The sequence below is a fragment of the Lampetra planeri genome, chromosome 10 (assembly GCF_965212315.1).
Source record: "Lampetra planeri chromosome 10, kcLamPlan1.2.h2, whole genome shotgun sequence".
NCBI lineage: Eukaryota > Metazoa > Chordata > Hyperoartia > Petromyzontiformes > Petromyzontidae > Lampetra > Lampetra planeri.
The window spans coordinates 256,805-271,198 of NC_136116.1; the positions used below are offsets into that span (position 1 = coordinate 256,805).

Below are 14,394 nucleotides of genomic sequence, written 5' to 3' on the forward strand. Positions count from 1 at the left end.
AGGCAACACTATTTATTAAACGGTAAGTAATATAACACTGTACATAAGGTGGTGACCACCTTCCTCAACTCACTAACACTCTGGAACACGACACAGACTGGACCAGGCAGGCAACGGCCTGCCTGGCCCAGGACGACGACTCGGGACTTGACGACCAATGATGTCTTCACTTTGGAGTACAGTACAACCAGCCTCGCTCAGCGTTCACACCACGCTTATATCTGGTTTGGCGTGGCTGGCTCCGCCCCGGCGTGGCTGGCTCTCTTCAGGCCATGCCTCCCTTCCCAGGACACGCCTCACTTCCCCCACCTCTGGGAGGGTCCGGATCCCTCCACCACGTGACCCCCCAGGCACCCCATTGGGGCCCCCAGCCTTCGTACGGGCCGACACAGTAGTGACCTTTCTCTGTCACTACATCACCCCCCCCTGTATAAACACACAGCCGTCCCCGGCTGTAACACAACTGTGAAACATCGAAAAGGTGTGCCTCCGAACCAACAACATCAATAAATGACCGGCGACCGATAAGAAATACAATCACGTAATATATACAGAATCGACGAGGGTAAAAGGGAACCGCATAGAAAACGGGGAATTAACAACAAATATACATGAAAACTGGCTAACCCACTTACGCTCCAGCACAGCCCCTCCCCCCCCCCCCCCCGTTAGAATCACGCATGCAATGACAGTCACCCATTAGCACCCCCCCGCCTTTCCGACGTGGCGTCACAACTAGTAGCACGCGTCGGCCATATCGGGGGGGGAATTTCCATGTTACCACCCCACCGCCTTTCCGACGCGGCGTCACAACCAGTAGCACGCGTCGGCCATATCGGGGGGGGGAATTTCCATGTTACCACCCCACCGCCTTTCCGACGCGGCGTCACAACCAGTAGCACACGTCGGCCATATCGGTGGGATTTTAACCCAGTCTCTCTCCAAGACTCGCATCGCAGCATATAGCTGTACCGACCGAGCTGAGACCCAGTCTCTCTCCAAGACTCGCATCGCAGCATATAGCTGTACCGACCGAGCTGAGACGACCCAGTCTCTCTCCAAGACTCGCATCGCAGCATATAGCTGTACCGACCGAGCTGAGACGACCCAGTCTCTCTCCAAGACTCGCATCGCAGCATATAGCTGTACCGACCGAGCTGAGACGACCCAGTCTCTCTCCAAGACTCGCATCGCAGCATATAGCTGTACCGACCGAGCTGAGATGACCCAGTCTCTCTCCCAAGACTCGCATCGCAGCATATAGCTGTACCGACCGAGCTGAGACGACCCATCGTTCACTCATTGCACAACATGCACCCTAACAACTGAGGGATACAGTCCCAACGTAACAGGACAACTCCACCTGAACCTTACGAATCTCCAGCCCACTGTTTCAACGCACCTCCGAGTGTCTCACTCTCCGGGCCGTCAGGTCAAGCCATCAGACACAGCATGATGGGACCACACTCTCTGAGCCATGTGAGCGCACAGCCCACTTGGCTAGACAAGCCACGGAGTGTCTCGATCTCCGGGCTGTCAGGTCAAGCTGTCAGACAGCATAACGGGACCACACTCTCTGAGCCATGTGAGCGCACAGCCCACTAGGCTAGACAAGCCACGGAGTGTCTCGATCTCCGGGCTGTCAGGTCAAGCCGTCAGACACAGCATGACGGGACCACACTCCCCGAGCCATGTGAGCGCACAGCCCACTAGGCTAGACAAGCCACGGAGTGTCTCGATCTCCGGGCTGTCAGGTCAAGCCATCAACCATTGCATGACGGGACCACACTCTGAGCCCTGTGAGCGCACAGCCCACTAGGCTAGACAAGCCACGGAGTGTCTCGATCTCCGGGCTGTCAGGTCAAGCCATCAACCATTGCATGACGGGACCACACTCTGAGCCCTGTGAGCGCACAGCCCACTAGGCTAGACATACCACGGAGTGTTTCAATCTCGGGGCTGTCAGGTCAAGCCGTCAGCCATTGCATGACGGGACCACACTCTCCGAGCCATGTGAGCGCACAGCCCACTAGGCTAGACATGCCACGGAGTGTTTCAATCTCCGGGCTGTCAGGTCAAGCCGTCAGCCATTGCATGACGGGACCACAACGTTCATGTTAGACACGCAACACTCACTGGGCCATTCTGGTCAGGACCTGCGCCCCAAGATAGGTGACAGCCAGCAGCACAATTACAAATCCCTGGCAGCATGTCACCATCGCAATTTAACACCATCACAACACATACAATTTGAATTATGATCCCCCACAGAACTGATCCAATGCCGAACAGGTACGCACAATTTGTGACGATCCCGAATATTTAATGGTCACAACAATACACCTCACATCCCGTATCCGTACACATCATCTCTGAGACTCGCATTGCAGCATGCAGCTGTACCAACCGAGTGGAGAGAGCAACGCAATTTGACGGCAATTAACGGAAACGCACCCCCGATCCATATAGAACACAAGGAGCATTCCCGCACAAAAGACATCATCTGTGCAACAACGGACAGGAACCAACCAGCGAGTTTGAAACAAACCGAACCTGTCATTTCTAAATCCCCTTCAACATTAACCATGGGACTCAGGGCATTCGAATTTTGAGAGCAAAAAAACTATACACAAACCCCAAGAATCGCCGAATTGATTAATACAGTATATGCAGTATACGAAGTTCGTACAGTAAATCGTTTGGCGCAATGCTCCATCCAGTCCCCACATGGCAACACACACAAGCAATACTCCAGACAATCCGTACATAGTAAACAATCACAAGCAAGTACCCAACATTCCATACACTGTTAACAATTCCAAGCAAAGCTCCATACGGTCTGTACCTTGGCAACAATGACGATCAAAGTTTCTTACAGTTACACGTGACAATCACGAGCGAACCTCCATACAGTATACACAATAACAATGGCGATTTCGCAACAAAACGATGTAACACGAGTCATTAACACGGCAACCTACAGGATATCAACGGAGCTCGGGACACCAACACGAATTAATCATTAACTACACCCAGAAGATACCGATCTCGACGCCGTAATTAACAGCAACACTTGTTACAAGCAGAAACCCCCATGGTCGCCGCGTCAATTTATCACGCACACAACCGGACGAACACGCTCCGCAACCCAGCGAGTTAAAAAAAAAAACACACGCGATCGCAACCCGGCGCACGTAAGATGGGTGAAGATTATTTTTTTTTTCTTGGGGCCGGGTGCTTGTCATGTCACGACTCGCCTGGCAAACTGTGAATAGTGGAGGGCGGCAAGGTGGAGCACTGGGACGGCCCGAAGAATCTTTCATGGTGAACACGGCCTGCTCTTGCGAACCCATCCACCTCTCGCGCTCGAGCTGAAGACTGGAACTCCCCCTCTGCAGGCGTTGATGTCGGCGGGAGCGGCATTTCAGCAGCAGGAGCAGCGTTCCCGCCGCCGAAATGGCGGGAGCGGCGCTTTGGCGGGAACCGCGCCCCGACCAGCCGCCGAAATGGCGGGAACCGCGTGGCCCGCATGGCCGGGCCTCCCCTGCCAGCCCCCGCAGCGACGATGGTGTCCTCTCCCCGCGGCTCCGTCGCTCCATTCCCGATGGCGGCGAAGCAGCAGTGTGGTGCCAGTCCCGCCGCTCCGCGTGCAGCGCCATCTCTCTCTGTCACCGGGGCTGCCATCCCCGGGGCTGTCCGAAGGATGGTCGTCACACCGTCCCCGTTGTACGAAGGCGTCCAGGTGAGTTGTATATTTGTTTTTCGTGTGCCCATTTTACTTCCCTAGGATAACACCTAGCAATATTTATTTTTCCAACTTCTGACGCCAAATGTAGTAGGTTCAAATTAGGTGCACACACACGCAGCTTGGAGGCAACACTATTTATTAAACGGTAAGTAATATAACACTGTACATAAGGTGGTGACCACCTTCCTCAACTCACTAACACTCTGGAACACGACACAGACTGGACCAGGCAGGCAACGGCCTGCCTGGCCCAGGACGACGACTCGGGACTTGACGACCAATGATGTCTTCACTTTGGAGTACAGTACAACCAGCCTCGCTCAGCGTTCACACCACGCTTATATCTGGTTTGGCGTGGCTGGCTCCGCCCCGGCGTGGCTGGCTCTCTTCAGGCCATGCCTCCCTTCCCAGGACACGCCTCACTTCCCCCACCTCTGGGAGGGTCCGGATCCCTCCACCACGTGACCCCCCAGGCACCCCATTGGGGCCCCCAGCCTTCGTACGGGCCGACACAGTAGTGACCTTTCTCTGTCACTACACAGGTAATGAGGATGGAGGACTCAGACGAGGCAGTGGCTGTAACCTACGATGTTGCAGGAAAGCACACTTTTGGCCACAAACACAGACACCTTGTGTCCTGGTGTTCTGATATTCCAAAAGCTCAACACAGAAGCCATAATGAAGTGTGTGCAATTAGCAAAGCAAACTTGCCATGGCTTTTACATTGTAAATATGGCAATGCTAAAGCACATTATCTCCCACTTTCTAACAATTTTACAATTCAGATCTGCCTTGAATGCTAATGTCAAAGCCAAAAGCCTAAATGTGAATAACAATATATATATATTTTCCCTCTTCTAAGATAACTATGGTGTGGTGAAAATTTGTTGGCAGCTGAGCACCGTGTAAATTCAACATTGCCATGGCAGGGACCAGTTTAGTGATTGGAAAACCAAAATGTATGTTCCACAAGGTTGCACTTGCTATGTGGACCCTGGAAGGATAATGGACTGTGCGCTGACTCCACAACCCCTCGTGCACTGTTGGCCTTCGTTGGTGCTTGCTAATAGCACATTACACTCCAGTCTGTAATGCTGAACATGGTGTCTGGTATTGTGTGTATATTGCGTGATGGCGACCTCCCTGCCTAACTGTTCTGGACAATTCAGGATGAGAATCTTGGCGTGACAGACCTGGGGGGCGCCTATGTGGGACCTACCCAAGACCGCATACTGGGCCTGGCCGAAGAACTTGGTGTTGCTACCTACCATGTTGATGACTCCAACAACAGCCTGGCACATCTGCATGTGGGTATCTGATCTCTGGCCTGATGTTTTCAGATTCTGCATTGACTTAGTATTTGACAAATGTCCATGTCTGTTTAAATATTCGTGCAATAATCATCCTAAATCCATTTTAATGTTTTTGCTATATATTTTTACTTTTTCCAATGAACAGTTTTGAAAATATTTTTTCTCGAGCCAACTTTCATGAAAGGAAATGCATCTTATTTTATTTAATATTGATTTTATTTATGCAATATTTTAGATTTCTTCTATTATATGGTTGTTTTTACCTAGAATTTATATTTACCTTATTTGATGTTATTGCTGTTGTCATTTTAGTGATGCAGGTCATTTTTAAATATGAGAGTATCCTGGTCTCTTTGAGTTCCCACCTTTTTGAAAAGGAAAATAATAAATAAATTTGTAACTTGTGGAAACAGCATTTAAAACTGCCAGCTAGTTAGTGCAAAATAAGTTGAACATACACATAAACTTAGTGTAACATTGGACATTATAGATCCTGTGGCATAATTCGAGGAACAGTAGGATATTCTGTGCCAACATCATGGTCCATATTTTCCAACCTTGTAAAATTGCACCATAAATTACTTAATTGGAAAACACATAGCGGTCATCACCTCTGACTGCAAATGCTGAGCAGGACCCCCTAAAAAAGTCTTGAGACTCGGTGAGGCTTTCTTCAGAGTGCTATTGGTGCGGCCATGTCTTGTTTGTCACTAGGGTAAAATCCGAAGGTTCACGGGCACCATCCCCCCGACATACAATCCTGTGGTGCTGTTGGACCTGCACCGCGTGATGCGCGCCGTCGACCGCTTGGCTCGCGAGGTTCCACTCAGGGCACCATGGACCCACCCGCGTGCCCACGCCCTCGACAGGATGACGGCACGAGAGTTTTTGCGCAGCCTCGCCTGGACCCGGTACACGTGCCCACAGCACGCGCACCATAACCACACACGGCATGGCCATACAACATACACAATCCCCACCTCGCACTGTGGCACTACACCCAATTGTCTGCTTTCATATCCCAATGCTTGATTACCCATGAAAGCCTCACTGAGTCTCAAGACTCTTCTTCATAAGGGTTCTACCAGATGTTCGCAATCAGGGCGATGTGTTATGTCTCTTCCCAAATTATTTGCAGGTAGTTTTTCATCATTGGATTATTTGGCAAATTCCTTACATTGTATGGCATTTTAGCAATGGGAAGAAACTGGAGTACCCAGAGGAAATCCTTTGCAGAACAGGTCGAGAACATACAATCTCCACACAGAAAGGCGCACGAATCAGGAATGGAACCCAGGGCCTTCTTGCTGTGAGCCACAAGTTTTAGCACTGTGTCACCCTTACAGCTACGAAGGGTCGGACCCCACTCGGATCCCGGCCACGTGTTGATGCCTTGTAGGACGTGGAGCTTCCAGCTTGTAGAACAAAGCGACCCCGGTCCCTCTCAGGAGAACCCAGAGGAAATACTTTGAAAAGGAAAATAATATATAACAGGCAACGTGTTTGGCAATGGTCCTTCCTGATAGTATAAAGAACAGGCCAGAGAGACGGACTGGATAAGAGTTGGATACACCCATAATCGAGGTTTTTTGGGTTAGATATAACCAAAAAACCTCTTATGGATGATATTGGTCGCGAAAGCGTACGTGTTAAGTTGGATACACCATCGTACACCTTAAGGCCCAATGTTTTCAGATGATTAGTCTTAAATTGGCATATGACCCTTAAAATTTATATATAATGTATTATGCATAAAGTCATTGTATTAAAATTAAAGATATCAAAAGTTGCTTCGACATGGCATCTGGATACATTGCATTTTCAATACATGACTGTGCAACCGATATTTTTTATATTCAGAGCTGGAGTTTACCAACATTAAGTGGAAACATGAATTTAACGTGGTTTTGTTGTGCAGTCATTGGCAATGGGACTGCACTATCAGAGGATTTCTTGCTTGGCTTGACCAGAATCTAACCATTGGTAGTTGCCCGGATTAAAACCCAGATTCTTGGCGTTGCCATCTCAGTGCTCCGTGGCCCCCTAAGCCACTACCAAAGTGGGGTCACTTCGTGACCCCACTTTGGTAGTTTGTAAAACTGTTACTTCATTCTTGATTTGAAACAGTTTTTTTCTTGCTGTGGTTGTCCCACCTGATGACGATTGCTTGTGTTGCGATCGAAACGTCGTGATCTATTATTTTTCTACCTACGTGACTTTACCGAAAGAACCAAAGAGTAAGTTACTTCATTATCAATTATAATTGGCCAGGTAGTTCCTCAGTGCTAGAACAAGCGAATTGCAATTTGTGCTTGTATACCTTTTTTGTGACTTACTTACCTTTTCTCTTCTTTGCACTCCTATCGTTTTGATTGTTTCTTGTTGTAACTTGCTGACTTGCCCCTCGTGGACATCTGTTAAAAAGAGCTTCATAGCTCATCGGATTTCTACAGTCTAAATAAAGATATGATTCAGAAGGTTGCGAGTTAAAAACCTCTTAGCTTTGTTAACTGGGCAAGTTAACAGTGGTTGTCCTATGGAGAGACTCAGCCCCACCATAGTGATGTGAATTTCCACCTCTGGCTCAGGGCTACAATCAGGGGATGAGGACCACCTCGTACTCATTTGAGTAGGAAATCACTGACTTTGTGGTGTTTTCTCAATGCTTGTCATGCTCCCCAGCACTACGGTGAGCTTGATGGAGATTTTGGTGCGGAACGTGTTTGCTGCGGAACCACACGAGCTGTCAGCGCTTGGTGTGATGTGGTACATCCACTCCGGCGGTGGCGTGGAGCGAGTCGCCAACGTCTCAAATGGAGCCCAGGTCCTCCTAGCCACCGCCCTCCTCCCACATTTAGAGATGAAAAGTGTTTAACTCCAAGGCCTTTAAATTATTTCAGAATCAGAATATTTATTTAGACTGGAGGAATTCCATGAGTTTCGAAGGTCTTTTTCACAGCTGTCCAGCATGAATTGTTACGATGGAGATTAAATTCAAGAGTCGATTAATTAACTTTATGGTGAATCTAATAACGTTTGGCTGCAGGGCTCACATGCACCCATTACATATGTAGTGACATCAGGGATGTCACTGTATGGTGCCGGCCTGGGAGGGTTGTGGCGTGCGATGTTCCTACGTTGCGGACAGCACTGGGTGGGTTGCTGTGTGATGCCGGCTTTACTATAGCACGGCATGCGATGCACCGTCATCGCGTACACCCCGTAGATGGGTGTAGTACCAGCCCTAGCGGGGCTTGGTGAGCGCTGGGATAGTGAAGGGCATTGTGCATAGCGTGTAGTGCGGGCTCCCACAAGGGGGAGTGGGAGAGTGTCAGCCCAGGGACAGGGTTGCCCTGGGCCATGGCACTCGAGTTGCCCCGTAGACACGTGATCCGGAGTGTGCACAGAGAGGGCCCCAGGTGGGGGGGGGCTAGGGGGTTATCATGTGTCCGGGGAGAGCTCTCAAGAGGAATCGAGAGGGAGCTAGAACGCTCGAGAAGGCGGGCGGGGCCTGGGCGGAGCCAGCCCTGACTCGGGAGGATATAAGGTGGGTCCCTGAGAGGGACCGGGGTCGCTTCGTTCTACAAGCTGGAAGCTCCATGTCTTACAAGCTGGAAGCTCTACGTCCTACAAGGTATCAACACGTGGCCGAGACCCGAGTGAGGGTCTGACCCTTCGTAGCTGTAACTCCTCCATATAGTGTAGCTAGCTGGGTGGTCACCACCCTAGGCTGTATCTGGTAAAGGGGCAGTTACCCCTTTGTGTATTATGTGTTGATATCATAAATATGTTGCCTCTAAAGAATAACGTCTGCTACTCAGTTGGACTGGCTACACATACAACATTTAGGAATACATTTGTAGAGGTTTAATGCGAGCAAGGCCTCCGCACCACTCACGCGGGCCGGAGTATTAGGGGAGGTGGAGCCTGGTCGTCGGGGTGAGTGGGGGCGGAGTCAGGGTCACGTGAGGAGGAGGATATACGGTGAGAACCGGAAGGGGATCGGGAGTCGAGAGAGAGTAAAGATAGAAGAAGCCACGCGGGGTGCTGGCGAGGGGTGGCACGAATTGCCACGTGGTCGGAGTCACGGCACCGTCGGCCAGCGGTGTACGTGGAGCAGCGGAGTGGCTGCAGAGTGTGCGGGAGCACACGGAGCAGCAGAGTGGCTGCAGAGTGTGCAGGAGCACACGGAGCAGCAGTGTGGCTGCAGAGTGTGCGGGGCACACGGAGCAGCGGAGTGGCTGCAGAGTGTGCGGAGTTACACGGAGCAGCGGGGTGGCTGCAGAGTGTGCGGGGCACACGGGCAGCAATGTGGCTGCAGAGAGAGAGAGTAGGAGGACTCGAACGGCGTGTGGAGGGCACGCGACGGAAGAGGTGCGGGTCCGACCGGGGACATCGCGGGTGCGAGACAAGAACCCAATAAAGGACAGACGGAGACCAACATCGCCTAAGAGTCCTTTATTACATTGGAGTCAGAAGTGAGACGGCATGTCAAAACAGCTCAGAAGAAAGAATATACCTGCACCATCTTCTGCACCATCTTCTGAAGACGACGACGATCTTTCTCCGGCGGTTGCGCTACCAACGATGGAAGGCGGGGGCGACGCATTGGGAGTGCAAGATGTTGCCGGCTCAGCAGGACCGTCTGCGTTGGTGGGCGCCGAGGAGGGATGGCGACACGTGGCGGCCCAACTTGAGTCGCTGAAGGCTGTTTTAACGCAGTTATGTGCCCTGGTGATGCCCACGACGAGTCCGAGGAGGCCAAGCGGGGAGCATCCGAGTGGGGCCTTGCCGACGCTTCCAGCCCTCTCCAACACGCGGCACGAAGCCGCCATCATGGGCGTGGTCGGGGAGGAACGGCGGGAAGCCGCCATTTTGCTGCCTTCACCGCGGGAAGCCGCCATCTTGGGCATGGTCGGGGACGAACGACGGGGAGCCGCCATTTTGAACACGTTGCAGAGTGACGCCATCTTGTCGCTGTCGCAAGTATCACCATCGGCGGATGACGGCGGCATGGGGACCCGCAGCCATCGTCTAACGACTGTTAAAGAGTTCTCCATTGGCGGAGATTAGAGCGCGTTCGCCTGCCGTATTTAAGCGGCGGTACAATCAGCAAAATGGACGGATGCGGAAGCCCTGGAGGTCTTGCCAACGCTTCTTGATGATGAGTCCGTCAGGTTTTTCCGTTCCATCAAGGCCGCAAAGAAGACGACGCTACAGGGGGTGTTTGAAGAAATGGCGGAGGCGTATGAGCCCCCGGACGATGCACATCGCAGGTTTGTGCAGCGGCAACGGGCACCTGAAGAATCGCCGGTGGCATTCCGGGGCACTGTGATGGAACTAGCTATGGCCGCGTATCCGGAGACGGAGCCCGACTTGTTGGAACCCCTGATACTGGGTAAAATGTTGGAATTATCCAGGGATTTTGGCATCCCCATGCCGGTGTGCGGCCACGATAAGTTAACGTCCCGAACGGCGGCTAAGTGCCTGGATGCCCAATTCAACCTTCGCCGTTGGAAACAGGTGACGGCTTGGATGGGGAGCCCCACCGTCGAGGGCGGTGCAACAGGGTGGGACCCGAAGAAGGCCATCTACGTTCGTGACGAGAAGGGTCCTGAGGAGCTGACGGCGGCATCGACCCAGTAGCCTGCTTGAGGGGGAGCGGGGTTGCGCTCCGGGCCGCCGGCGCGGGAGCGCCAAGACAGAGGGGGTGCTGCACGGCGAGCCGACTTGGCGTGTTTCCGCTGTGGCCGTAAGGGCCACTTCGCCAGAGAATGTTGGGCTCGCATTCGGCCACCGCCCCAGCAGGAGGCCTCGGTCACGGACGCGACGCGGCAGGACCACCCACGACAGGCAAGTCGGTACGCATCAGACACCCGGCAAGGCCTGTCATCTCATACATCACCATCGCCATGCGGGCCGGGTGCCATTACTAACGGGGGGGCGCTTAGTGATCCGCGTCGCTCTCTGACGCAGTGGCAGAAATTGGCGCGACGGGTGGTTGCGGCCGCAACTGGGTCGTCGACCGTGCCGGGTTCGATCCAAGGGCTCGACGTACGCATTTTTGTGGACTCAGGTGCATCCGCGACTATTATCTCCGACGTGATAGTCCATCTCTTGTCCATTCCGCTGGGGCGGGTGCGGCCGGTTTACGACTCTTGCATAGCGGCGAACGGGGGTAGTATGGGCATTGTGGGTCAGGTGGATGCCAGTATATCGGTTGGGGGTGTTTCGACTTCAGGGACCGTGTTGATTTCCAGGTCCCTCGCGGTGCCCTGTTTGTTGGGGACCGATTTCTTGGCCAAGATGCCCATTCAAATAAGGGTGGATCACAATTGTATCGAATTGCAGGGGGGTCGGCAAATTTCATTCCTGCCGTCACCCTGGGGCCGGTCAGCTCCTGACCGTCAGGTGCAGGCGCTGTCCGAGGTATCGGTGGATATTCCGCCTGGCTCGCAGATGCTTATTCCGCTGCGGTATCGCAAACCGGTGCCTGGAATCGAGGGTGCGGCGGGTGTTTTGTTATCACCATCCGCTGCTATAACGGGTGGCTTGACGCTGGTCGGGGCACAGACGATTGTCCGACCGGGTCAACCTCCGTTTTTACAAGTGTTGAATGGAAGCACGGATAATGTTGTTGTACCAGCCGGAACGGTTTTGGCTCACGCTACGACTGCTTTCACGAGCCATGACGATCAGGGCCGCCGGGGACTTGTACGGGGGGTATCGTCCTCCACGTCACAGGACGATCGATGGATTGCCGAGTTGTGCCGGGAAAATGCGTCTTTGACTGGGGACCAGCGGTCCGCGCTTCGCGCGCTGTTGGGGAGGTATTCCGACGTCTTTAATGCGGACGATTTCGATTTGGGTCGCACCTCCTTGCTTTCCCACCACATTGATACGGGTGATGCCGCTCCGATTCGGATGAACCCGCATCGGTTGAGTCCGCCGGAGCGGGATCACATTCGCGGCGCAGTCGAAAAGATGCTGGCCGCTGACATCATTTCCCCGTCCAACAGTCCGTGGGGCGCACCGGTGGTCCTTGTGAAAAAAAAGGATGGGAAGTTGTGGTTTTGTGTTGATTTTCACAAATTAAATAAGGTGTCGGTTGAGGACGCATACCCCCTGCCGCGTATGGATGATTCCCTCGATGCCTTGTCTGGGGCGAATTTTTTTCCTACTCTTGATCTCTCATCGGGATTCTGGCAACTTCCCCTGGACGAGTCCTCGAGGGAAAAGACGGCTTTCCGGACACCGCAGGGATTGTTTTAGTTTAATTGTCTTCCCATGGGCTTGAACGCCGCCCCCGCGACATTCCAGCGGTTGATGGAGCTCGTATTAACGTTTCTGCAGTGGGAGACGTGCTTGATATACTTAGACGATGTTATCGTCTTCAGCCGCACGTTTGAGGAACATCTGCGGAGGTTGGACGCGGTGTTTGCCAGAATGCGTTCCGCAAATTTGAAATTTAAGCCAAAAAAGTGTCACCTGTTGCAACGATCCGTGCCCTATTTGGGCCACATTGTCAGTTCGGAAGGGGTCGCCACGGACCCGGAGAAGACGGCGTGCATCCGTAACTGGCCGACTCCAGCCTTAGTGGGGCACATGCGTCGGTTCGTTGGGTTCGCTTCATATTACCGCAGGTTCGTTCCCAACTTTGCCACGATCGCTAGGCCGTTGCACCACCTTACGGCTAAAGGCCGCAGATTCAGCTGGGGACCGACGGAAGAGGCAGCGTTTCAAGGCCTGCGCGATCGTTTGGCGTTGGCACCGACGTTGGACTATCCAGATTTCACTCGACCTTTTATTCTGGATACTGACGCTAGTGACACCGGGATTGGGGCTGTTCTGTCCCAGTCTAGGGACAGCGTCGAACGGGTGGTAGCTTACGGTAGCCGCGTGTTGTCTCCAGCGGAGACACGTTACTGCGTTACTCGCCGCAAACTTTTGGCTATTGTACATTTTCTTCGCCAATATCGGCCGTATTTGTACGGCCGTACGTTTATTGTGCGCACGGACCATGCCCTGAGAGTTGACCAACCGTCTGGCCAATTGGCTCGATGGTTGGAAACCCTGCAGGAATTTTCGTTAGAAATTCAGTATTGGAAGGGGTCGCGTCACGCGAACGCGGACGCACTCTCCAGATTGCCGCAGGGGTCCCCTTGCGCTTGCGCTTCGGGCACGAATAGGTGTACGCAGATTCCGCAACCCCCTCGGCCTGTTGTGTCCGCTGTCGAAGTGCCCGAGGCTCCCGTATGCCCAGGACCGGCTGATGGGGTTTTGAACCTGCTGCGTTCAGTATGGATTCGCAAGCAATTGCTCGATGAGTCGCTGGGGGCCTTGCGGGGTCGGGCTACGAAGGGGACGGGGGGACTGCTGTCCGGTGGGACACCGGGAGCTGGTCTCCGGGATGGGTTGCTAATGTGGAGGGAAGGGTTGCACGATCGCTGGCGTCTGGTGGTGCCGTCGTCGTTACGGTACGAGTTGGTTCGGACTCTGCACTCCGAGACGTTGTTGCATCTCGGGGTGCAGAAAACCTTGTTGACGTTGCAGTAGGGGACTACTTCTGGCACGGCATGACGACTGATGTCGTCGGGCACATTCGGGCGTGTCCGAACTGTGCCCGGCGGAAGCCGCCTAAACACCCATATGTGCCGCCAGTGCAGTCCATACAGGTGTCTCGGATTAACGAGTTGGTGGCGTTGGATATTTTGTGGCCCTTCCCGCCGTCCGCTCGGGGGAATACATTTTTGCTGGTCGGGGTGGAATATCTTTCCCGCTGGGCGATGGCTTGGCCCTTACCCGACCAGTCGGCGGCGTCTATCACGGACGCGTTCTTGTTTGGATACGTAATGGACAAAGGGGCGCCGGAAAGGTTGCTCCACAGACCAAGGGCGAAATTTTTCTTCTAAATTATTGGCTGAGGTGTGTACTGCACTGGGGACCAAGAAGGTTCGGACGTCTCCCTACCACCCGCAAACGGATGGGATGGTGGAACGGTTTAATCGGACTCTGTCGGCCATGCTCTGTCACACGGTTAGCGAAAAGCAGGCTGATTGGGATTTGCATATCCCTGGGGTGCTCTCTGCATACAGGATGACGCCTCATGCGTCGACGGGATACTCACCATTTTTTGTAATGTACGGCCGCGAGAATGTGCCGCCGGTGGACGTGCAGCTGGGTACGGGGGCGAGGGGTCCTGTTAAGCCTCTCCTGGAGTACATTCAGGACGCTGTTCGTCGCGTGGCAGAGGCACGGGAGGGGGCCCGACTGGCTACGGCCAAGACCCAGGCCGGGAACGAACGTTACACTCGGCGCTCGGATGGGGAATCC

At 53.3% G+C, this 14,394-nt stretch overlaps 1 protein-coding gene across 3 annotated transcripts in view; it reads left to right on the forward strand.

The window, feature by feature from the left end:
• The window catches only part of LOC144720782 (amine oxidase [flavin-containing] B-like), a 77,761-nt gene that overhangs the window by 27,984 nt on the left and 35,383 nt on the right, over positions 1-14,394 (forward strand). For all 3 annotated transcript variants that reach the window (XM_078597818.1, XM_078597819.1, XM_078597821.1), the window contains exons 4-6: positions 4,918-5,055; positions 5,776-5,972; positions 7,744-7,885. In XM_078597818.1, the coding sequence (XP_078453944.1) occupies positions 4,918-5,055; positions 5,776-5,972; positions 7,744-7,885 (477 nt within the window). The remainder of the gene's footprint in view (positions 1-4,917; positions 5,056-5,775; positions 5,973-7,743; positions 7,886-14,394) is intronic.